This window comes from Plecotus auritus, assembly GCF_963455305.1.
Source record: "Plecotus auritus genome assembly, chromosome: 2".
NCBI classification, from domain to species: domain Eukaryota; kingdom Metazoa; phylum Chordata; class Mammalia; order Chiroptera; family Vespertilionidae; genus Plecotus; species Plecotus auritus.
Window position 1 is genome coordinate 169,698,979 of NC_137771.1, and position 24,363 is coordinate 169,723,341.

General features: G+C 40.3%; 2 protein-coding genes across 4 annotated transcripts in view; one reads left to right on the forward strand and one right to left on the reverse strand.

Annotated features, from left to right (window-relative positions):
- The window catches only part of HSPBAP1 (HSPB1 associated protein 1), a 57,945-nt gene extending 57,610 nt beyond the window's left edge, over positions 1–335 (reverse strand). The window contains exon 1 of the mRNA XM_080655724.1: positions 69–335. The gene's annotated coding sequence lies outside the window, so the exon portion shown is untranslated. The remainder of the gene's footprint in view (positions 1–68) is intronic.
- The window catches only part of SLC49A4 (solute carrier family 49 member 4), an 83,011-nt gene continuing 58,723 nt past the window's right edge, over positions 76–24,363 (forward strand). For 2 of the 3 annotated variants that reach the window (XR_013959912.1, XM_080655728.1), the window contains exons 1-3: positions 80–542; positions 6,347–6,440; positions 20,379–20,644. Coding sequence is in view for 2 of the 3 variants with exons in the window: in XM_080655728.1 (XP_080511854.1) it covers positions 200–542; positions 6,347–6,440; positions 20,379–20,644 (703 nt within the window). In the remaining variant the exon portion in view is untranslated. Of the gene's footprint in view, positions 543–6,346; positions 6,441–20,378; positions 20,645–24,363 lie in introns of all 3 variants that reach the window. The other variant, XM_080655727.1, reaches the window with a different exon arrangement.

Here is a 24,363-nt window from a genome sequence, read left to right on the forward strand (position 1 = left end):
CCTCCTCCAGGCGCGCAGCACCTGCCACCCCTCCCAGCCCGGGACCCGCTCGCGCGGCGCAGGCGCACCAGGCGCGGCCGGGAGGCCGAGGGCGTCCAAAGCAGCTTGGGCCTCCGCCTATTCCCGTCGCCTCTGCGCGGGGCTGGTCTGCGGCCACACGAACCGCGCTGGGCAGGGGCCCCGCGGGCCGCGCGTCGCCATGGGCTCCGACTGGAGCAGCGAGGAGGAGCGGCAGCCGCTGCTGGGGCCGGGGCCGGGGCCTGCGCCGGGCACCGCCTGGAGAAGCCGGGAGGTAGCGGCGGCGGCGCTGCCCGTGGCGGCCCCGGGTCTTGGGCGGGTGTACGGGCGCCGCTGGCTGGTGCTTCTGCTCTTCTCGCTGCTGGGGTTCGCGCAGGGCCTGGTGTGGAACACCTGGGGCCCCATCCAGAACTCGGCGTGCCAGGCCTACGGCTTCTCCAGCTGGGACATCGCGCTGCTCGTGCTGTGGGGGCCCATCGGCTTCCTGCCCTGCTTCGCGTTCATGTGGCTCCTGGACAAGAGAGGTGAGGGGGTCCGGGGAACACCCGCCCGCGCTGTCACTCCTGGGGGGAGCCTCCTCTCCGTTTCGTCTTAGAGGTTGTCAGAGGTGACGGGAGAATTGCTGGCATCCATTCCTGACTAGGAACCCTCTGGGCCCAAAGCAGCAAATACGGGAAGGCTTCTTCGCAGCTATTATGTTTTTTTTTTTTGTTTTGTTTTTTTATCAAGGCTCATTATGCAACAGCAGAGACAAAGCGTTCTCTTAACGTTGACGTTTTTGCATATTGCGGACCTCAGAGCATTCCCGTGCACGTGCTGTGTATGTTTTTTTACACCTCACAAAAATGACTGATGCTTTGACTTCATATGAACTTGGGGATGTTGGGGGTGAAAGGTTAGAAAATAGGTGATGCCCAGATTTAAGGAAGTAATGAGTTGGCTTTGCCTAATAGATGACTCCAGCCCAGGAAGAGCTGTTGGGAAACTCCGGATCTGACTCTGGTTTCTGGGAACCGATGCACCTCAGCTGTAAAGTGTGTGAATGGACTAGGTGGCTGTGTGAGTTGAGATTTTTAATTCTCAGGTAAAACTTGCAGATAATCGAGTCTCTCTCTTCACGGAAGAATATTCTGGTCAGATATCTCACTTTACCACTTGCCAGTATGATTCTTTGAGGAGGAAGGAAAGGTCATAGGATTGAATGATAAGGCATTGATTTATACCACACAAGCACAAGCAAATGATTCATGATAGATGTGATATAGCTGCTGAAAAGGGGCAGACGATTTTAGGCAGAGGAGCATAGTGTCAAAAACAAGAAGAGAAAACATTTGATAGGCTCTACTCCAGTGTTCAGTTCTGAACATTAATTTAAAGAAGGCTCTTGACAAGCTGGAGTACCTTAGAAGTTGTGTGGCAAGGATAATCAAGGATGTAAAAATCTTAATGTGTAACATGAAGGGAACTGGGTGTGTCAGACTTCAAAAAGAAACTTGAGGCAGAATATAAAATATGTGGAGATCAAGTGAAAGAGGAATTAGACTTAATGTGCGTGGGTCTAGAAGGAAGAACTAAACTGAGTGAAGTTACAAAGGGAGAAGCCACACAAGGAAGAACCTTCTAACAATGAAAGGTGCCCAACCCTGGAAGGTGTGTCTTGGTTGGTGTGGAACCTCCAGGTAGAGCAGGCACTTATGCAGAAGATGTGCATTAGGTGCTGAGACAGGGTTTTTGTTCTGAATGGAGGTTTTCTTTTTATTTAAAAAAATTTTTTTTTATTGATTTCAGAGAGGAAGGGAGAGGGAGAGAGAGATAGAAACATCAGTGATGAGAGAGAATCATTGATTGGCTGCTTCCTGCATGCCTCACACTGGGGATTGAGCCTGCAACCCAGGCATGTGCCCTGACCGGGAATCAAACCCTGATTTCCTGGTTCATAGATCGATGCTCAGCCACTGAACCACAACGGCCAGGCGGAGGTTTTCTTTTCATTTCTTTTTTCTTTTGTTTGTTTTGTTTGCTTTTAAACTAAATTATAGACTTTATTTAGATTTCACTAGTTTTTCCACTGTCCTTTCCTCTCCTCCCCGTTCCAGGGTTTCAGTGGAGGGTCCCAAATTGTGTTTAGTTGTTATTTCTCCCTAACCTCCTCCAATCTGTGACAATTCCTCAGTCATTTCTCACAAGGTTGGCTAACTTTAGAGGGAAATGCTCTTTTGTTGTTTCTTTTTATCAGGAGCAAATATTGTTTACTGAATTTAGCTAACCTTATTTTTATGATGGAGAAATGTTAATTTTTACCCTTATTATTATAATACTATCTGCTATCTCTGGCCAGATAAATTAGGGATTACCTATTTGCTTCATAAAACACGTTACTTTAAGAGTTGTTTCAGAGTTCCCCTGAATATGTAGTGAATTCAATTTTATGTTTTCAGTTGGTTGAAGCAATAAAAAATAAATTTAAAAATTCTCTCTTTTAGGAAGTGGTTTTCCTTTTCAGTAGCAGAAGGCTAATAAACGTTTATATGTTGGTTGTCCTGCTGCAGATAGTCTATCTGCATATATCGAAAGTGAGTTCTTGCTATTGTTGGGTTCTAAAGTATCTTTGTCCCTAGAAGGTAGAGGTAGTTGTCTGGCCTTCCTGCTACCATGAGTCACAGCCTGCTTAGCATAGAAGACTGTTTCTCTTCCTGAGGTTGGTTTTGTACTCCTCTACCCCTTTTCATTTTCCAGCAAGGAGATAAAAAGGACTAGCTAGAGAGATACTAGGAGAGCCAAAAGCTAGTGCGCCCCAGAAGCCAAATGAAGAAAGGTTTAAGAAGAGATAGCACCTACATATGTGCTAAGCACTGGGGAGATAGCCCTCACAGAGTTTGCATTCTAGTGAGAAGACCCAGGCATCATGCAACAATAAAATTAAATATTTACTATGTCAAATGGTGAATAGTGCTTTGGAAAACAAAGTAAGGCAAGGGAGAAAGGGGCTGTGATTGGATAATACTCTCTATAGAGTGTCAGGGAAGGCCTTCCTGATGCGTGTGTTTGAGGAGAGACCTGAGGTTAAAAGGAAGCTTGGCTTGTCAGTTCTGGATAAGACTGTTTTGGGAAAATACAAAGGTTTAGCATATCCAGGAGCAAACAAGTTTGGCATATCCAAGAGCAATGAGGCCTGTGTGGCTGGAGTTGATTCATGAGGGAAATTGCAATTGTGTCACGGGTACAATTATGGCAAACTTAAGGTCAGAGTGTAACCAACAGAGAGGAGGACTAAGCTGGGGTAGAGGACATGACTGTGGAATAAGAAGTCAGGGGACTGAAAGGGCAAGATATTGAAAGGATCTGCACAAGAAATCACCAGGCTTATGAAAGAAGTGGTGTCCTAAGGAGTAATAATGAGCCAATTCATTTTCAAGTAGTGAAGGTGAATGACCTAGAGGCAGGTATGTGGTGGTCTGTAGACAATTGCAGCCAGGAGTGGTGAGTATTACAGTCAGATAGAATTAAATCAAAGGCTGTTCTGGCCATGATGGAGTAACAAGAACTGCATATATTGTTCCACCTTAAACAACTAAAAACAAAATCCAAGTATATGAAACTGGTTTTTAGACATTGAACAACCGGCAGAGCAAGGCAGTGATTCCTGTGGTTGCTTCAGCTTACTACCTGGAGAGAATTTCCAAGCAGCACTGAAGAGATGGCAGGCCAAACAGAATCCTGCAGTTTTCATTAATTCATTAATTCATTTATTATTGATTTCAGAGAAGAAGGGAGAGAGAAAGAGAGATTGAAACATCAACGATGAGAGAGAATCATTGATCAGCTGCCTCCTGCACTCCCCCTGCGGGGGATCAGCCTGCAATCCCAGCATGTGTCCTTGACCGGAATTGAACCTGGGACCCTTCAGTCCACAGGCTGACTCTCTATCCACTGAGAGAGGGAGAGAGAGAAACATTGATAAGCTGATTCCTGCACATCCCCTACTGGGGACTGAGCCTACAAAGCTGGCATGTGCCCTAACTAGGAATCCAACCAGCAACCTTTTGGTGCATAGGACAACACTTAACCAACTGAGCCACATTGTCCAGGACTATAATGTGGTTTTAAAGTATGTGTTCTGTTAGTAGAAGCAGTAAATGAGCAATGTGTATGCATTGCTTATTACTGAGAAGCACAATTTTCTGTGCTATTCCTTCTGCCAAATTGCATTAATCATGTTCAGCTCATAAAGAATATTATAGTGTTCATATCACAAATTGTCCTCAATGTAGTGTCTACGTGTGCCTGATCTGGATATCAAGTTTATTTTCCTCACTATGTTTAATCTGAATAATTATAGTTTTGTTGATTTTTCTTCGAGCAGAGAAGCCCTTTGAAAAAACCATTAACCATCTCCCCTTTGCCAAAAAATGAGAAAGATATGAAAAGAGAGAAAATTTTGCATTAAACAATTTGTCTACTCACTGTGAAATGGTTTCAAAGAGGTGTTGAGTTTGGGAGAAATTGGAAGGAATTTTGCCACCTCTGCCACATGCTCACTATGAGCCACTGTGTGATGTGGCTGCTGCAAACAAGAAGGTGGCATTCGTTTAGAAGCAACAGCAACTTTCCAATAGGATGATATAGTCCCACTTTATTACTTAAATTATTGTGTCTATTTTTGGTACCTTCTTTTTATATTCTCTCTTACCCTATTATCCATGTGACCGACCAGAGGCAAACATTTTAAAAATAATTGTTCATATTGTGATACAAAAAGGAAAGCTATCTGACCCAAATTTCTTCTAAAGTCCTAAGCTATGTTTTCTTTTTCTTTTTTTTTTAAACAACATCTTTCTGTGAGTTGAAAGCCATATGATAAATCAAGAAAAATAAAAAGAAAGACCATTATTGTGTTACTAATCAAAGGATTCTCAAAATCACCTCCTATGACCCTATAACAAGCATTAGCTTATCTATACTAATAAAAGGGTAATATGCTAATTAGACCAGGAGACCTTCTGGACATCCTTCCAGACAAAGCCATGGTGGTGGGGCTGAGGCAGAGGTGATCAGGCCAGGAGGTGAGGGCAGTTGGGGGTAATCAGGCTGGCAGAGGGAGGGCAATTGGGGGTGAGCAGGCTGGCAAGGGGGGGCAGTTGGGGGCGAGCCGGCTGGCAGGGGGGCAGTTGGGGGCGAGCAGGCCTGCAGGGGGGGGGTCAGTTGGGTGCAACCAGGCCAGCGGCGGGGGGGCACTTGGGGGCCAGCAGGCTGGCAGGGGGCGGCAATTGGGGGTGAGCAGGCTGGCAGGGGGGGCAGTTGGGGGCAAGCAGACTGTTGGAGCTGACAGTTGGGGGCGATCAGGCTGGCAGGGGGGCAGTTGGGGGCGAGTAGGCCAGCGGGGGGGGGGGGGGGCAGTTGGGGGCAATCAGGCTGGCAGGCAGAATGGTTAGGGGCGATCAGGCAAGCAGGCAGGTGAGCAGTTAGGAGCCAGCGGTCCCGGATTGCGAGAGGAATATCCGACTGCCAGTTTAGGACATCCCCCGAGGGGTCCCAGATTGGAGAGGGTACAGGCCGGGGTTAAGGACACCCCCTTTACCATGTACCAGGCTACTAGTCATGATTATAATATAAAATACGTAATTAGCCAGTTGTCATTTTTGGAGAAAATTTAAAGCAATAATATATCACATTAAAAAATGTTTTAGCGCCCTGGCCAACTTGGCTCAGTGGATAGAGCGTTGGTCTGCGGACCGAAGGGTCCCGGGTTTGATTCCGGTCATGGACACATGCCCAGGTTGTGGGCTCAGTCCCCAGTTGGGGGCGTGCAGGAGGCAGCCTATCAATGATTCTCCCTCATCATTGATGTTTCTATCTCTCTCTCCCTCTCCCTTCCTCTCTGAAATCAATAAAAAAATTTTAAAAGTTAAAACTACCGCTCTTTAAAAATATATATATTTTAGTGAAAGTTTAGAGTTTTTGCAGTTTGCATTAGAAAATTAGAAATTTTATATTGGAGGTATAAAACTAAAATACCTAGTCCTTTAAAATTTTTTTCTATATTTTTAGTGTTCCATATGAACAAAACATTCTAGCCATTTATTTTGAAAAAACCAGAGCTAATGGAACTTCTTTTATCCTTGATGTGATCATTAAATTTTCTATTAAAGTTATAAAAATTTCATTTTCAGCATGTAGAGGTCTTTTGTCCATGTTGGGTGTTATGGGGAAAAGCTATAATATGTGGTTATAACATTATTATGATTGAATAAAAAAATCTTTGTTCTTAACACTGGACTTACTTGAAGAGAAAATAGAAAATAATCTGGATGTTTTTGTTTCCTTTTAGGTCTTCGGATAACTGTGCTCCTGACATCCTTCCTCATGGTTTTGGGAACTGGTCTAAGATGCATACCTATATCAGACTTAATGCTTAAAAGAAGGTAACTCCTATAAATAACTTAAAATTCTTTCCCCAGTTTTTTCTTTTGTTATGAGTATGTTATGTATGTTTGCTTATAAACTTTTAGTGAACAGTTCTATTTTTAAGATGATCAATAGAGGGTCATATTTATAGTAGCATTTATTTCCCCCCCTATATAATGATTAATTTAGTATACATTTATTAGTTGTTATATGGAAGACATTATACTAGTTATGTAAATAAAAAGAGAACAAGTTCATCTTCATGCTATCCAGGTGCTATAATAACCACAGGAAAATAATAGTGTAACATAAGGAAGAAATGATGTAGTTAATGTCATAGAAGAGGTTAAAATTGCTCTGAGAGACTGAGAAGTTTTGTCTGAGGGTATGAAGAAGAAGAGTTTGTGAAAGAGCTGATAATTAAACTAGGTATTGAAGAATGAGTAGAAGTCTGGTAACTATTGTCAGGGGAAGGATATTCCGGGATAGCGGCACATTAGGAACAAAGGCACGGAGGCAGGTAAGTGTAGGCCTCTTCTGAGCTGGGTAGGTAGTTTCATTTCTGCCACTGGGGTCCATGGATTTATTCTCAGGGGATGTAAAGTATAAGAAGATTTAAAATTTTTGTTTTCCTTTTGGTTATAATACTGTATTAAGAATTATTTTACCAGTAACAATCTATATTTAAAAAACATTTTTATTTATCAGAACTTCAGTTTCTTAAATTAGTGTTTCTTAAATGGTGTCCTTAGATGTGACCTTGTAAACCATTAAGAAATTTGTTCCCTTTAAAAAAGACCCATAAAATACTCGATTTTGGGAGACACTGGTCTATAGAATAAGGTATAAGAATGGAATGTGAAGAGATAAGTTGACAAAAGAGTATCCAGATTATGTAGGATCAATACAGTTTATTTTCCTTAAAGGACAGTTGCGAGCCACTTTGGTTCTTAATCAGAGCAGCAGTAGAGTCAGACCCATGTGAGGTAAACTACTGATTTGAGGTGTGTAGGATTAATTACAGAGCCTGCCGGCAGGAGACCAGGAAAGATGCAGTGAGAGCCCAAGCTGGAGTCATTCTTTTGTTTGTTTATTTACGTATTAGTTCATTTATTGAACAAAGTTAACTGAGCTATTATGTGCTCTGGGTGTGGGGGATACAGCATGGAACATAGTAGACAAATCCCTGCCTCATGGAGTTTACATTCCAGTTGGGAAGGCTGGCAATAATCTAGGTAAGTAAGTAAAATATGTAGTATGTGCTATGGAGAAAAAAAAATAAGAAAGAAAGATTTGAAATGTCAGGGGAAGGATGGTAAAATTTCATAAATAACGAAAAAACCTCATTGGGAAGTTCACTTTTTTGGATAAAAACCTAGGATAGGACGGAATGATGCATTATCTAGGGGACAAGAATTCTAAGCAGAGAGACTAACAAGGGGAAAGGGTGGGAAGGGAATGACATGGCTTGGCAGGGAGATAATGGCTGGAGTTGAGTGAGAGACTTCATGGGAAGAATAGTAGGAAATGAGACCAGCGCAGTTATGCATGGTGGTGGGAGTGTGAGCTAGGAAACCACTGGAAGTTTTGAGCCAAGGAGAACCAGAGTCATAGTCTGCTTTACTTAGAATAGACTTAAGCTGGAGGTCAAGGCAGGAGTAAGGAGACCTATTAGGAAACCAGTGCTATAAACTAGGTAAGAGAAGATGGTAGTGTGGGCCATAGTGGTGGCAATGGTGCTGGTGAGAAGTGGTCAAATTCTTTTTTTTTTTTTTAAGTATATTTTTATTGATTTCAGAGAAGAAGGGAGAGGGAGAGAGAGATAGAAACATTAATGATGAGAGAGAGTCATTGACTGGCTGCCTCCTGCACACCTCATACTGGGGATCAAGCCCGAAACCCAGGCATGTACCCTGACAGGGAATCGAACCGTGGCCTCCTGGTTTATATGTTGGTGCTCAACCACTGAGCCATACCAGCCAGGCTAGAAGTGGTGAAATTCTGATTATGTTTTGAAGGATTTGCTTATGGATTGGATAAGGAGATAAGAAAAAGAGTAGAGTCCAGAATGACTCTGGGAAGTTGTGGGAATGAAAAGAATGGCACAGATATGAGAGAAAGAAATTGAAGGCAGAGTGTTAAGGTTTCACTCAAAGAATACAGGAGGAGGGAATTTTAAGGGCAAGATGTTGACTTTCATTTGGAAAAGAATTTTTCCATTTTAAAATAAATACTGTTCATTTTCAAATTTTTAAAATATGTTATCTTTCCAGAAAATATAAACTGCAAGTATTTCATATATTTTTTTAAATATAGGAAGACAGCCAAATCATTTGGGTTCCTATGGAAAGCTAGTCTTATTTTCTATCCTGAGTGAGGTTTTAATAGATTACTTTCATTATTGTGTTGTGATTACGTTCATTATCATTATGGTCTTAATTTTTCAAACATCCAGTTTTTTTTTCTAAGCATCCTCAGCTTTTAAGTACAAATTTCAGGGTAAGCTTAAATTCTACAATACATTCTTATAAAATGCTTATTAATATATTTGTTAGCTTTTCTTCTGTTTGGGGCCATCCATATTATTACTTCTCTCTGGTTTTATATCCATCCCTTCATATACTTTCCAGATATAAAATTCCAGGAATAATAAAGAGTTGACTCTCTGTTTTGGTGGAGAAAGTGGTATGAAAAAGAAATAAAGCTCATAAAGAAATGTAAACAAAGCAGGAAAGGGAAGAAAGAAATAAAATAGAGTTCAGAGAGATTGAATCGTTTATGAAAAAACTTGAATTTTCAGTCCTTGTGTGTTCAGTTATAAAGAATTTAGTAATATTATCCCCTTGGAATTAGATTTCATTTTAGGTCTATACAGTATTTCTTTTAAGCAGTATTATTTATTAACAGCTGTTAAAATGAAAATGCTACAACTGGAATATGTATTGTTGACTAGTAAGTTCAATACATCACCACTTTGAAGCTTCGGCTGACACTCAATGGGAAGGGATAAAGACTGTTAATGTGCATTTGTCCAGCACTGAAACAGCATTTGGCAGTCTGTGTTTTTGTGGCCCTGTTTCACTTGGAGCTTTTGAGTTACTGACCCAGCCTGTGGAATACTGTCTATGCACCTATGGCTTCCTGTATCTTAGCTTATGTAAATCTCAAGAATAGTGGCTTTCTGACAAGCCCTTTCCTCAATCAAAACTAGTCTTAACCACCTTCCAAATGGTGTTCCACCACTGCATAGTATCAATTATTTATTTTATGTACATCGTATCAATGACAATTCAAGAAAAATTATTTTACCATTTTTCTCTTATTAATATCATAGACAAATATGGAATTTAGAATAATGAAGTATAAGACATTTCTCCTTTTATGATCTGGAAGCAAATCAAACCTAAAGAAATTATAGATGGCATTGCTCTATAGTGTGAAATGTAATATTGCATATCCAGTGAACAATTTAAAGACCTAGAAGGTGAACTTATATAGTAAGTTATACCTGCTTTTAATCATAAATGTATTCAATAATTCCTATAACACATTGCCATACCATTATTTTTCAATTCAGTATAATTTTCATTAATATTAACAATAGATAACATTTCCTAATATGTATTATATAGTTAAATACTATGCATCTAGTTAACATAGATTTTCTAGAAATATACTCCATTTTGAAGTGCTTCGCAGCTGGCAAAATTACATTTAAATTGATCATAACAGAAAAAAATGATTTGTTTAGTATATGGTTTTGTGACAACTGCTTATCTCTCTGGGAAAAAAAATAAAGTTGAACCTTAAATCTCTGCCTCAACAGTTAGTAAATTTCAGTTGGATCTAAGATTTAAATGTGAAAAATAAACCATAAACATATGAGAAAACCAGATTTTTTTAATAAGACTGTTTTTTAATAACCTTAGAATGGAGAAGGCCTTCCAGCTAAAACACACATCCCCAAAGTGATAAAAGAAAAGCTTAATTGACTACTTAAAATTTTTAAATATCTGCATGATTAAATATACTATAAAACAAAGTCAAAGACAAGTTAAAAACTGGGAAATATTCTCGACAATAAGAAACATAGCAACTCAGTAGGAAAATGGGTGATAGATATGAGCAAGTAATTATAGAAATTGAAATACAAATGACATAAACTTAAGATGTTCAACTTTCCAGCATAATTAAGGAAATGAAAATTAATACAGCAATTAAATATCTGTTTATTAGCAAAAGTGAAAAAGTATGATAATGTGCTGTGTTGTTGAAGTATAGGGAAAAACAGAACCCTGTGATGGGTGAGTAGTTTGATGCATCCTATTTGGAGGGCATTTTGGCAGTATTTATCAGATTCAAAATGCACATGTTCTTTAACCCAGTATTTGCATGTCTAGAAAATTGGCTCACATATAAAGCTCTACCAGTTTGTAAGAACAACCATGTTTATGCAGCTTTGCTTATAACATCATAGCTACCGGTCGAACGGTTGAATGCTCACTTATGCTTTTATATATATATATATAGATTGTGTTTAATATCTTCTCACATAGAAATAAGTGAGAAGGAGATAGTATATGCCATTGTTTGGCAAGGGCTATTTATAAAAGAAACCATTACCATTGGTTATTCTTTGGGAGGAGGTTTAGGAAACTAGAAGTCTAGATGGCAGTCTCTCCCGCCTGATCTATGGGGACCAGGGAGTGGGATCCGAGACTGGGACAGAGGGCTGTTAGCTGATGGTTCCACAGTCGGTAGGCTGGGTGGAATAACCTGAAGTAGCTTTTTAATGGAATTGTTGTATCATTTCAGAAGCGAAGTTGGTAGGTTGTCTCGTATTTCATTGCCTCCATTATTTAGTCCTGAAAGGAAGTCAGTTCAGTGAAATTGTTGAAGCTGCTTTAGGACAGTGGTTGGCAACCGGTGGTCCCTAGGCCTGGCCGGTGACCAGGGCCAATCAGGGCTGATCGGGGACTTCCGGCTGCCGGCCAGGGCCTCCCTTCCCTGGCTGCCGGCTAGGGCCTGCCTTCGTTCCACGCTGCCCCCTGGTGGTCAGTGCACATCACAGCGAGTGATCAAACTCCCAGTCTCTGGGTCAAACTCCCGAGGGTACAATTTGCATATTAGGCTTTTATGTATATAGACTAGAGGCCCGGTGCACGAAATTCGTGCACGGGGGGAGGGGTCCCTCAGCCCAGCCCGCACCCTCTTGCAATCCAAGACCCCTTGGGGGTGTTGGACAGCCAGTTTTGGCCTGATCCCCGCAGGCCAGGCCAAGGGACTCCACCGGTGCACAAATCTGTGCACTGGGCCTCTAGTATGCATATAAGATCTTTGGTTAATCTCTTCCCGCTCTCCCCCCTTCCCTCTGAGATTCATCAGTCTGTTCCGTGTTTCCATGCCTGTGCATTGAGGGTCTGCCCCCTGCTGGTCAGTGCGCATCATAGCTACCAGTCGAACGGTTGAATACTCGCTTATGCTTTTATATATATAGATTGTGTTTAATATCTTCTCACATAGAAATAAGTGAGAAGGAGATAGTATATGCCATTGTTTGGCAAGGGCTATTTATAAAAGAAACCATTACCATTGGTTATTCTTTGGGAGGAGGTTTAGGAAACTAGAAGTCTAGATGGAAAGGAGATTTACTTTTTATTTTATACTCTTTTCTAGTCTTTGGAATGTATTTGCTTTTGCATATATTACCTTTTTGACTGAGAACACCAGGTAAGTGAAATAATCAGAGCTTCAATAATGAAAATAAGAGAAGGAAAGGTAAGGGTTATATGTAAATTTCCCTAGTACAGAAATATAAACCTTTTGATGTAAAAATGAACAATTGGTAGATGTAAGAACTAAGAGTCGTCTCTGTTTTTGCATAAGATTCATATTCCCCTAGGTCAATATTTTTTAGAAGTATGGTCCATAGACTACATGATTATTAAAAATACAGATTCTTGGGCCTCACTCCAATCCTACTCAGTTAGTCTCTGGAGTGAATCCCAAATCAATAATTTTAACAAGTTCCTCAAAGGTTCAATTATTGCATCTAATTCAAAATCCAGGATTTATGGTTTCTGCGGAGTCTTTTTGGCTCTGTGAGTAATTTCTTTGTTGTTTGTGGCTTTGGCTTTGTCCTCTGCAAGGCTTTTTCTTGTCCAGCCCCTCATTGTCCACGCCTGCGAATGTTGGAAGAAATGCTCTTTGTGAGGGCTACACAGCTTTGCATTTCCCTTTCTGCCTGGTGCTGATTTCGGGACCTGAGGATTGCTTTAGGCATCTGTAATCATAAACTTTTCTAGAACTGTTTTGTAATGTTTTCCCTCTAGAAGGGAACACAGCCATGCCGACACCTTGATTTTAGCCCAGTGAGACCTATGTTGGACTTCTGACTTATAGAACTGTAATATAATAAATTAGTGTTGTTTTAAAGCTACTGAGTGTGTGATACTTAGTTATAAGAGCAATAGAAAACTAGTACACCAAGTTACTTTTGTGTGTGTGTAGGCGTGCGTGTGTGCATGTATGCGTAATTTTTAGTGATATTCAGTGCTGGTAAGGCAGGTCCTGTCATCTACTACTGAGGGGAATGAAAATTACTACAAACTCTTTTGAAAATCAATTTTGAAGTAAGTTTCGTGAGGACTGAAATGTTCATACCTTTGTTTCATTGATCTTAAAGAAATAATTTGGAAAGTGGCAAATATTTACATACAAAGATGGTCACGACAGCATTATTAATATTAGCAAATAAGTAGCAAACATTAGAAAAATGCTTAAATGGGTTTTTGTACATCTGCATAATAGACTGCCATGGAGCCATTATAATTATGATAATAAATTATGAAGAATCTTTAGTGAAATGATAAAATGCTTATGGTAGACTGTAAAGTTAAAAATATTTAGTGCATAAAACTGTATATTCTATATGATATCTGTGGTTACCTATGCTTAAGGATTGTTTTGGGGGAAAAAATGAAAGAAAAAGAAAGATTAAAAAAACCCCAAAATTTTAGTAGTGCTTGTGTGAGTTATTTAATTGAATTATTGAATGTATTCATTTTTTTCTTCTCTTTGTACTCTTCTACTATGAGTATATATACTTTTAAGCTAAGAGTACAAAATATAAGGTAGGAAACAAGAAAAAAGTTATGAGACAAATGTGGGGAGGTTGACATCTCTCAGATCAGTTTATTTCCCCCCTGTACCTTGCCGAGAGATTATTGCATTTGGCCTTAATAAAAACTCTGTGAGATAGAACAGAAAGGAAATAAGTGATTCAACAAAGATTACATGGTTAATAAATTTAGCTAAGACTAGAAGCTGAGACTTCTGATATCTAATCCAATATTATTTTTCTGTGTTTTTTTTCTGTACTTTCTATAACTGGTACTTGATAAGTAATTATAAGCTTCTTTAGGGACAAGACTGTAATCCTCATCTTTGTATTCCCTTTAGTGTCTAGATGCAGGTGCTTTCACTATAATAGATAGTCAATAGATATTTTTAATTGAATCTTAATTGGCCAAGATTATTAAAGATACAAAAGTGAAATAGATTTTTATAAAAGAAAACTGAGGCTGTGATAACAGTCTTTAGAAGGCTCGCTTCCTTTCCACCATTATCTCTATTTCTTCCTTCCTAACTTCCTTTTCTATAATTGATTCATAACATCTCTGATCCTTTTTATTGCCCTATCTTTTCTTGGGCTACATAAAGGAAAACTCTTTCTAGCACTTTTGACATTTCCAATATCCAGGAACTTCTATAACACATGAGTTTATTCTGACATACAATGATTAAGAATCGGAAAAAATGTTTGTGAACCATTGGTATATTGAGCCTTAGAGGGAAGTATTTTATAGATTCTAAATTATTTCATATTAAAAATACATATCATTTAAGTTAAGATTGCTGTACTTACACTAATGCTGTATCTGCTAAGTTTCTAAAAAGCTGACTCTCCAATGTTATCACCAATGCTAGTCATAATAAACTGAAGGTTTATAAAGTAGATATATCCACAGAATAAAAATATACTAGCTACTGTTTGCCTTTGGATCTGAGAATCTTAGGTTGTCTTAGCAATCAATGATTTTTATTATTACTATTAACAGAGAACCTTCAGAATGAGACCCTGTGGAAGAATAGAGAGATTTGTGGGCTGATGAAATCATTTCTAATTTTACTTACTAGTCCTGGCTCAGCTATTAGCTAATTGTATGACTTTGGAGCTCCCCCCAATACTTTTAGGGGTAGGAAAGTTATAAAATTATGAGTGTGATTTTAAACATGGTAATAGCCTTTCTGGAGCTCAATTTTTCTATAAAATGAGAAGGGTGAGTTATCTAGGTGAGGTTTCAAGTCTCTTCCAGCTATAAAAATTCTAAGGCTAAAACATCATATTATTCTAAGTAGAAAATAATTTAGGGATGATAGGTATTTGTTCCAGGATATCAGAAAGCAAAAGATTAGGATATCAGAATACCATTAAATACAAACGGAAATGTCAAGTACATTAGAAAACGTGCACTAGAGATCCTCAGTTTGAACTTCTGCTATTGGCATTTCTTTGAAAAGCTGTAGTACATAGAATAATACAAGAGGGAGTACAGCTGTGCACAAATACCACACGGACCACCAGGCCTGAGCCTCTCTATGGGCAGGGGCACTAATGGAGGGCAGAAAGTACACAGGCAAGGGCAGGATTGGTGAGGCCTGTTGAGGTGTCCCCCTGGCCTACCACAGGCCAGCAAGCCTCAGCAAGACTGACACTGGTGGGCAGCATTCGGCCTTCCCAGTCTCTATGGTATAGTTCTGCTGGTGCTAGAGAAATTCACGAATCTTTCATCTTCCTCTCAGCGGCTATGGAAATTCCCCTGTCTCTTATCCACTTTCCTACTGGGCCTATGGGGATGACACAAACCAGACCTCAGAAGTAGGCAGAAGCTAGGTAAGGAGAAAAGGAAAAAGACCGGAGGGAGAAAGGGAGAAAAGAGGAGAGGGTGGGAGACTGGGAGAGGGAGTTAGTTTAGGGGTCAGTGAGAGGAGACTGGGATGATCTGTCACAGATTGGCCTGCAAAGGTGAGACTTGCTATCCCCTAACTCTGAATATACACCTACTTCATCAGGTGAGGAAGCAAGAGTTCACCCCTTGAATTAATTAGTCAGTTTCCTGGGTGCTCCCTTTCTGCTACAGACCTTATTGCCCAGGAGACAAAACTGCCTCCTCACACTCTTTTCACCCTTCTCAAGTCCACTGTGCTTGGGACAGTACTAAAGTGTTGGCCTTGCTTTTACCACCCTGAGTGTCTTTTTTAAAAATGTTTATTTCCAAATATTAGTTAATCACCTTGTTTTTCATATTGCTGATTTTGAAACTTTTAAAATCTACAAGTAGAACTGACATGATGCATGTGTTGGGTAACTGGGATTTTTAAAAAATACATTTTTATTGATTTCAGAGAGGAAAGAAGTGGGAGAGATAGAAACATCAGTGATGAGAGAGAATCATCAATTGGCTGCCTCCTGCACGCCCCTCACTGGGGATCGAGTCCACCACCCAGGCATGTGCTCTGACCCAGAAACCATGACCTCCTGGTTCATAGGTCCATGCTCAACCACTAAGCCATGCCGGCCGGGCAAGGTAACTGAGATTTTTAAAGGGCAGGTTAGCTATGTATCTCAGTGACCCCACCTGCCTCTACTTGAATCGGTCCCTGCATTCCTAGAGAGCATCTACACCGCCTCAGCTCTTCATGAAGCACTCTGGGAATTCAGCAACCATGGTCCTTACCCACAAGGAATTTAACTGTTACTTGCAAAACAAAACTGAAGCATGCAATGACACACAAAAATAGACATTAAGTCATACGATTCGTTTCACTTCATTGGAGATTGTGAATCACGCTCTTTTGTTTATCTGCATTATTTTTAACAGTCAGCCCAGATCACTAAGTATTAATTTCTGAAAGTCAGCTTCTTCCACGCGTGCTTAGAAAGCATTACGACAATCATAATGAGGTGCATTTATCTTTCATGATGTGAAGGCAGAGAGACTTTTCAGTCCAGACTGTTCATTTAAGCTGGGTGCTTTTCTTTTCACATTGCTAAGCTTATATACCTAACTTCTGTTCTGGCATCTGTTTCTAACTATCAGTATGAATAGTCTAAATTGAAATTTCCATTTCCTCAGGAAGCATTCCTGCTTTTATTCAAATCAGGAATAACCTCCTGTTGCTGAATCCAGTGGTTACATTTCAGTTAAACTATCTCTCTGTTAATTTTGATGCTATCAACCACTCACTCTCATCTTCTTGATACCCTTTTCTTCTCAGTTGCTATAATGTTCATCTTTACTTTTATTTTTTTCCTCACTCTATAATTGCTCCTTCTCAATCCTTTTTCTTGACTCTTGCTGGTCAGGGCACATACTTGGGTTTCGGTTTGATTTCCAGTAGGGGAGTGTGTGTGTGTGTGTGTGTGTGTGTTGGGGGGGGGCATTGGGTGGCCAGTTGATATCTCTCTCTCTCTCTCTCTCTCTCTCTCTCTCTCTCTCTCTCTCTCTTTCTCTTTCTCTCTCCCTCCCTCTCTCCCTCCCTCCCTCCCCCCTTTCCTTTTTCTAAGCATGTTCTCGGGTAAGGATTAAAGAAAGAAAATATACATGTTGGTACTCTCCAGTCATTCACCTAGCCATATTGTGTGGCTAGGACCAGTTCTCCAAACCATCCTCTCCTCTGTAGCCCCACTCTTGTTGCCAACACTGCCAAAGGGTCCTTGTCCTAGACTCCATGCTTGAAAGTGTCCCACTCTGGTTTTCCTTTAGTTTTGCCGTTCCCTATGAGCTGAAGAGTCTGTAGGGCCAAGAAAATGTGAAATGTGTGTGTGTGTCCCCTCACCCCTGCCCACCACTATCTAGCTACACAAGACCCCAGAAACCCCTGCAGCAGGCCCCCTTCCAGTTCTGTTCTTCCAAGAGTAGACTGCATGCCTCGTGTGTGCTCCCTATGCCCAAGGGACAGCTGTTCTGAAGGGGATAGATGGCGCTTGGATAGAGTTGGTCATGTGCATACCTGTGAAGCCCTGGGTGCTGTAGATCAGAGCCAGAGGTCAGAGGAGGAGGAGGAGGAGGAGGAGGAGGAGGACATGGCAGGGACCTCCACTGGTACTCTCGTCAGAGGCCCACAAGCATTAGGGGTAGGACTAATTATTGCCTTACTTTCCTTTATATTCCTGGTACAGTGCTTCAACTACTTTTAGCGATTCTTAAGGGCAAATGTTCCAGTATACATAGGCCTATCACAACACCTACCCCAACACACAGTAAATACTCAGTCTGTTTGTTGAATGAGTTAACAACACAGCTTATAATGAATAATTTAACATTATTCATCTTCTTCATTGTACTTGTAAAGTTTGTATGGTTTTATTATGTCTTATGGCCAGCATTGTTCCAGAAAACATGCCTCTAATTTTGCATTACTATTTTATGGGAAAACTAGATTATATATATAAAACTGAATTTTATTTTTAAAGATATTTTTACAAACAATGTTATAAAATAGAGTTAGTTAATGGTAGGTAGCATAAAATAGTGTCAGGCAAACATAAAATTCTTGATAATACAAGTTAGTGTTATATCATGGTTACCAGGACAACAGTGCTTATAACCAGTTATATGAGTAACTACCAAGTCCTGAGGGGCTCTGGGATACTAGCGTGAGAAGGAGCAAGAAAAATTAAAGATGCTGATAAGAATGGAATTGGGTTTCCCTGCCAGGTTTCCCATGAATTCAGAGGGTAACCCCAAGATCCTGTAGGTCCCAGTTCTACTGAGCTCATTTGTGAGGGGTGTGTTTGTGTGTGATTACTTTTAATACAAAACACACATAATTATTTAAATTTGAGTGATTTTAAAGTACCAAATCAGCATGTTTTAATTCGAGATGACTTTTCAGTGTGATAATACACACTTGTTCTAGGTTCACCCCCCAACTTCAGTGACCTTGGAGACTGAATGCCCCAGTATCATACCTGCTTTTGTTTCTACTTGAGCACATGCACCACATTGTGGTGAGGAATACTCTGATCTGAGAATTGAGTAAACTGGATTTGGATGATCCTTACATTATTGCAGCTCACATGACCTGACTCTTAGGTTTGCTATTGGGAAAATAGTCTATTCATGATTCCACAGTGGAGTACCAAAATGTTAAGCCATGGCAATAATTTTAGTTTTAACCTTAACTTTGAGGATTCATACTGTTTTGTCATTTTTTTTTTTTTTGTCTTTTTAATGGGTTGTTTCTTCCTTATTCTCCTTCTATTCTTAACATTTTTAGGCCTAATAAAATGTACATCTTCCACCCCTCCCCTTTCTAGGTGAGATGAGTCTTTCAGGAACACCTTATTAAAAGTATTAAATATCAAAGCAGTTACCTGTATGAGCCATCCTGCGCTGTCTGATTGTTGCGCCATCACGAGTCATGATTAAGGGAGTAATGATTAAGGGAGTCATGATTAAAACCACTTAGTGATTGTTTCAAGAATACTTTTATGATGAAATTGCTGTGTGACAGCTTGGGATCCACTGACTTTTGGAGGAGGCATTCAGTTTATAAACACTAAATTATTTTTGTCATCTAGAAAATAGTTCCCCTTACACAAGAAGATTTTAAAATGTCTTTAGTTGCATTAATTTAATAATGACACGTGAAACTATTTTGCCTTAAAATAATTTTTCCAACATTTACAAAGATGTGAGCAGGCCTAATTCACATATTTTACCTCCCACTCACTTATGCTTCTACATTAAGGCCCTACCTCTCTTTCCAATACTTGTTTGTTACTTCCTTCTGCATTCAGAAACCTTTAAGTAAGTAACTTATGGTGGCAATTCTTCATAGAGAGGATTTGACGCCCATGTGATTAAAAGGCAAAACAAGCAAAAAAAAAAAAAGTCATTACTATCATGTATATGTTACATATACTGTCGCTGCCCTTCCCTTTACCTTTAAGGCAGAAGAGGTGGACTCACCTCCTTTTTTGGACTTCTGGCTTCTTCTTCAAGGCTATTCATAATGTGAATGTGTATGTTGGGGATGGAAAGAGAAATGTTGGGAAAAGGTTTGCTCAGCAAAGAGCAGGATGAAGCACTGAATAGAATGCTGAGAAAAGGTGGGCAAGAGAACACGTGGAATGGAAGAAACTACTCTTCACCAACCCTTACAAGTCATGTCAGCCAGAGAACTAGAACCAGAGGGACCTAGCGATCCTGTGATGACAGTCCCTTAACCTAACAGGGGCTTAGTACCTGCTTACGTAACCTAACCCCTCATTTTACGGGAGAAGAAAGGGACTCCCACAGAGGTTACCCGGTGCCATTCAGCTAGTTAGTTACAGATCACGTCATCTGATTCCTCCACTAATTCCTCTTCTATTAGAAGGTTCTGTGATGACTTTTTCTGTCTGTAATTCTGTCACTTGGTACAGAGTAGGCATGAAATGTGGAGCTCATTAATAACTGTGTTATTTGTAGGGCTGGTAGCACTTACTAGGTCTCTTTGTGAGTATGGGTTTTGCTTTGCCTGTTAGCACGTGGGCAAGTTTCTTATTCTTTCTCAGTGAAGCTCTCACATCTCAATAAATGGGGATAATAATAGCTTCCACATAGTGTTGTTATAACAAATGACACAAGATTATTTGGAAGTCTTAGTTTGGCGTGTTGCATAAATCATAGGCTTCAGTAAATATTTGTGAAATGAATAAGGGGTAACTAATTACTGTATTTAAACTTCCTCAGAGAGAGTCAACATTCTTTACCCTTCAGGTGTGGAATATTATTTACAGATATGTATTCTTATTGCCTTAATTAACTGCTGTTTGGCTACTGTCTTGTCTAGAAAATGCCTGCTTCACCTACCTCACAGCCTTTTAATTTGTTTAATTCCAGACTAATCCATGGAGGACAGCTTTTAAATGGATTGGCAGGCCCAACCGTAATGAATGCAGCTCCATTCCTGTCCACAACGTGGTTTTCTGCAGATGAACGGGCCACTGCCACAGCTATCGCATCCATGCTCAGTTATCTCGGTGGAGCATGTGCTTTTTTAGTTGGACCACTTCTTGTTCCAGCTCCCAATGGCACGTCGCCTCTTCTTGCATCCGAGAATAGCAGGGCCCACATTAAAGACCGAATAGAGACTGTATTATATGCAGGTATTTTGAAGTTTATTTTCTTCCTGTTATATTTTGTCTTTTATCCCAGTCATCTTCACTCTGCTTTTGTATACCAGATCACTTATGAAATACTTAAGAGGGCTAATATATACATATGCATATATGTGCTTTCTTTGTTACATAATACTAGACATTTGTGCACTGCGGGGGAGGGTCCTTCAGTCTGGCCTATGCCCTCTCGTAGTCCAGGACCTCTCGGGGGATGTCTGCCTGCCGGCTTAGGAGTGCTGCCCCGGAGGCAGAGAGGTTCCCGTCACACCTCCGCTGTGCTCGCCAGCCATGAGCCCGGCTTCAGGCTGAGCAGAGCTTCCCCTGTGGGAGCACACTAACCACCAGGGGGCAGCTCCTGCATTGAGCGTCTGCCCCCTGGTGGTCAGTGCGCATCATAGCGACTGGTCATTCGGCGGTTCAGTCAATTTGCATATTAGGGTTTTATTATATAGGATGGAGAGGCCTATCTGAAACTTACCCTTTCTAGGAAGTTAAGTTTCAAATGTATTCTTGCTACATGGAAGGTTATTTCTTACTCTTCCCACCCACTTACAATTAAGCTCAGTGTAAAACTTTGAATCTCTTTTCTAGGTATCTTATCTACCTAATAAAAGAGTAACATGCTAATTGACCGTACCTTTGCGATGCTCACCAGCCAATCAGGAGTGAGTATGCAAATTAACCCAACAAAGATGGCAGGTTAATTTGCATATGCAGGCGCCGAGTGGCCAGGGGCAGGACGCTGGCATCGTCACCATGGTGATGACACAGGTGTTCCGCACCACCCCAGCCACTTCGGGCCTCTGGGCAGTGTGGGAAGGCAGAAAGGCGGCTCCGGGCCGAAGCGGAAAGACTGCTCTGGCCAGAGTGAAGGCAGTGCCGGCAGCCAGGGGAAGGAAGGCCCATTCTTGCACGAATCTTTGTGCATCGGGCCTCTAGTTCTATATAATAAAAGACTAATATGCAAATCGACTGAACAGCAGAATGACTGGTCGCTGTGATGCGCATTGACCACCAGGGGGCAGATGTTCAATGCAGGAGCTGCCCCTTGGTGGTCAGTGTGCTCCCGCAGGGAGAGTGCCGGTCAGCCGGAAGCCAGGCTTGCGGCTGGCGAGCACAGCGGTGGTGGCGGGAGCCTCTCCTGCCTCTGTGGCAGCACTAAGGATGTTCCACTGATGGCTCCCGGAATGCGAGAGGACATAGGCCGGGCTGAGGGATCCCCCCACCCTGAGTGCACGAATTTCGTGCACTGGGCCTCTAGTCAGTATATAAAACTAAATATCGTGAAAAACAATGAACATTATTTAAGCATCTATTGGTAGGTGTTAAGCCCATTTCTTCCTTTGCAATTTCCCCTTTATTGGCCATGTTCTCTAATCTAATAAACCTAGGTCACCTACAATTTATTCTTTTCTTCATTTCCTACCTTCTGTATGTTTAGTCTATTAATAAGGGATAAAGACCTTTCCAATACATTCTCTTATATCCTTTTTCTTTATTTCTAGAGCCAAGCCGTAGTCCACTCTTACGTTACAGTCTCCTATAGGTCTCCTTAAATATATTCCCTTTCCCCATATGCATGCTTATTGTTTCCTTCTGCATTCAGAAAACTTTTAATAATAAGTGTTTACTATATATCAAGCACTGTGCTAAGCACTGGCAATTGGTAAGATCATTGATGAAGGAAATAGAGATGTACAGACCTTGGAGGGCCTAACCAGCCTGAGTTTGGATAGAATTTGAGGAGGCAGGGAAGCCTTCACCAAGATTGTGATAAACAAAATTAGGAATTTTATAGGAGTTCACCAAATGCTTAAGTGAGTTAAGGGTATTGTGCATAGAAGGAACAGCAATCACAAAGATAGAGATTAGAGAATGCAATATGTCTAGGGAACTGCATGTAATTTGGTATGTCTACAGTAGGTTCAATATTTGTGATTAGGTTTAGATAGCAAGTGGCAGAAAATGAGACTGGAAAGATAAGGGACCAGATTATAATAAACTTTGAATTAATTTATTCACTGATTAATTTGACAGCTGTATTTTGAATTCCTATATATCTATCACTGTGCTAGGCACTGAGGTACTGGTAAATATGGTTCCTCTTCTCATAGAACGTATAGTGTCCCAAAGGATACAAGCAGGAAAGCAAACAGTTGTAAAAGAGGGTGGTAAGTACTATAACCAAAGGCCTACGCTTGTTCTAAGAGCTGAGAAGTGGAACACCTAACCCAGATTTTGGAGGTCAAGTAGAGCTTCCCAGAGATCTAGCATCTAAGTTGGAACCTGAGGGATGGCAGAGAGTTAGCCAAGTATAATAGGCAGGAGGAAGAATATACCAGAGAGAGAACCATGGAGGAGAAGCCCAGTAAGGGGAGAGAGTGTACTACATTCAAGCAACTTAAAGCCCAGAGTGGCTTAGGTGTGGTGAGAGTAGATGAAGTAAGCCAGGCCCTGTAAGCCTTCTAAACAGGACTAAAGGGTTTGAAATTCACCACGTTTTCCGTAGTGGCCATACTCTGAAGAATTTATGCTAGAGAATTACATGGTGAGATTTACATTTCAAAATATGGTTTGAAGGGAATACAAGTGAAAACAGAAATAGTGGCAGCATATAAAGCATTTAACCCACCTTACTCCTACTAAAGGAAAAAAATTGAAATGTAAAAATTAAATAAGTAAATAAATAAAACACAAAGCAGGTGAAACAAATTTTAAACTTTATTTCAGTTATATCATCCTTTTTATTGAAAATGTAAGCAATGATTATATCTTCAAATGATTTGATTTTAGGTACTTTTGTGTATAGCAGATAACCTACTCACAACTTCCCTGTTATTTCTTCATTGCTTTTATATTTGCCAACCTGCCTTCCTGAAATATTATCCCAAAACCCTCATTCCATTAAAAATATTTGCTAGAATTGCTACCTTAAAACATTAATGATTCTTACACGGAATTATTCCAAACACATCATAGGTGAAATATAGACTAATAGACTAATATCTCTTAGGTATATAGAGCCACAGTCCTGAAAAAAATACTAGCAAACCAAATTCAGCAACATATACAAAGGATTATATGCCATGACTAAATAGGATTTATTTCTGGAATGCATGGTTGTTTGAACATTCAAAACTCAACTAATGTAATATGCCATATCAGTAGAATAAAGGAGAAAAACCATGCGATCATCTTAAAAGATGAAAAAAAAAAAAGCATTTCACAAATCCAACACCCTTTCAAGATAAAAACACTCAACAAATCAGAAATAGATACAGGAGCTCTCTCAACCTAATAAAGGGCATGTATGAAAAACCCACAAATACGATCATAGTTATTGGTCAAAGACTGAATGCATTCCCCCTGAGATCAGGAATAAGACAAGGATGTCTATTTTTGCAATGTCTATAAAGGACATATATGAAAAATCCACAGATAAGATCATAGTTATTGGTCAAAGTCTGAATGCATTTACCTCGAGATCAGGAACAAGATAAGTATGTCCACTCTTGCTATGTCTGCTTAACATTGTGTTGGAGGTTCTAACCAGGATCACTGAGAAAATGAAATAAAAGGCATTTTAGATCAGAAAGGAAAAAGCAAAGCTATCTCTTTTGAAAATGGTATGATCTTGAATATAAAAAATCCCCTGTAATCCATTCAAAACATATTAGAGCTAAAAAACAAGTTCAGTAAGAATGAAC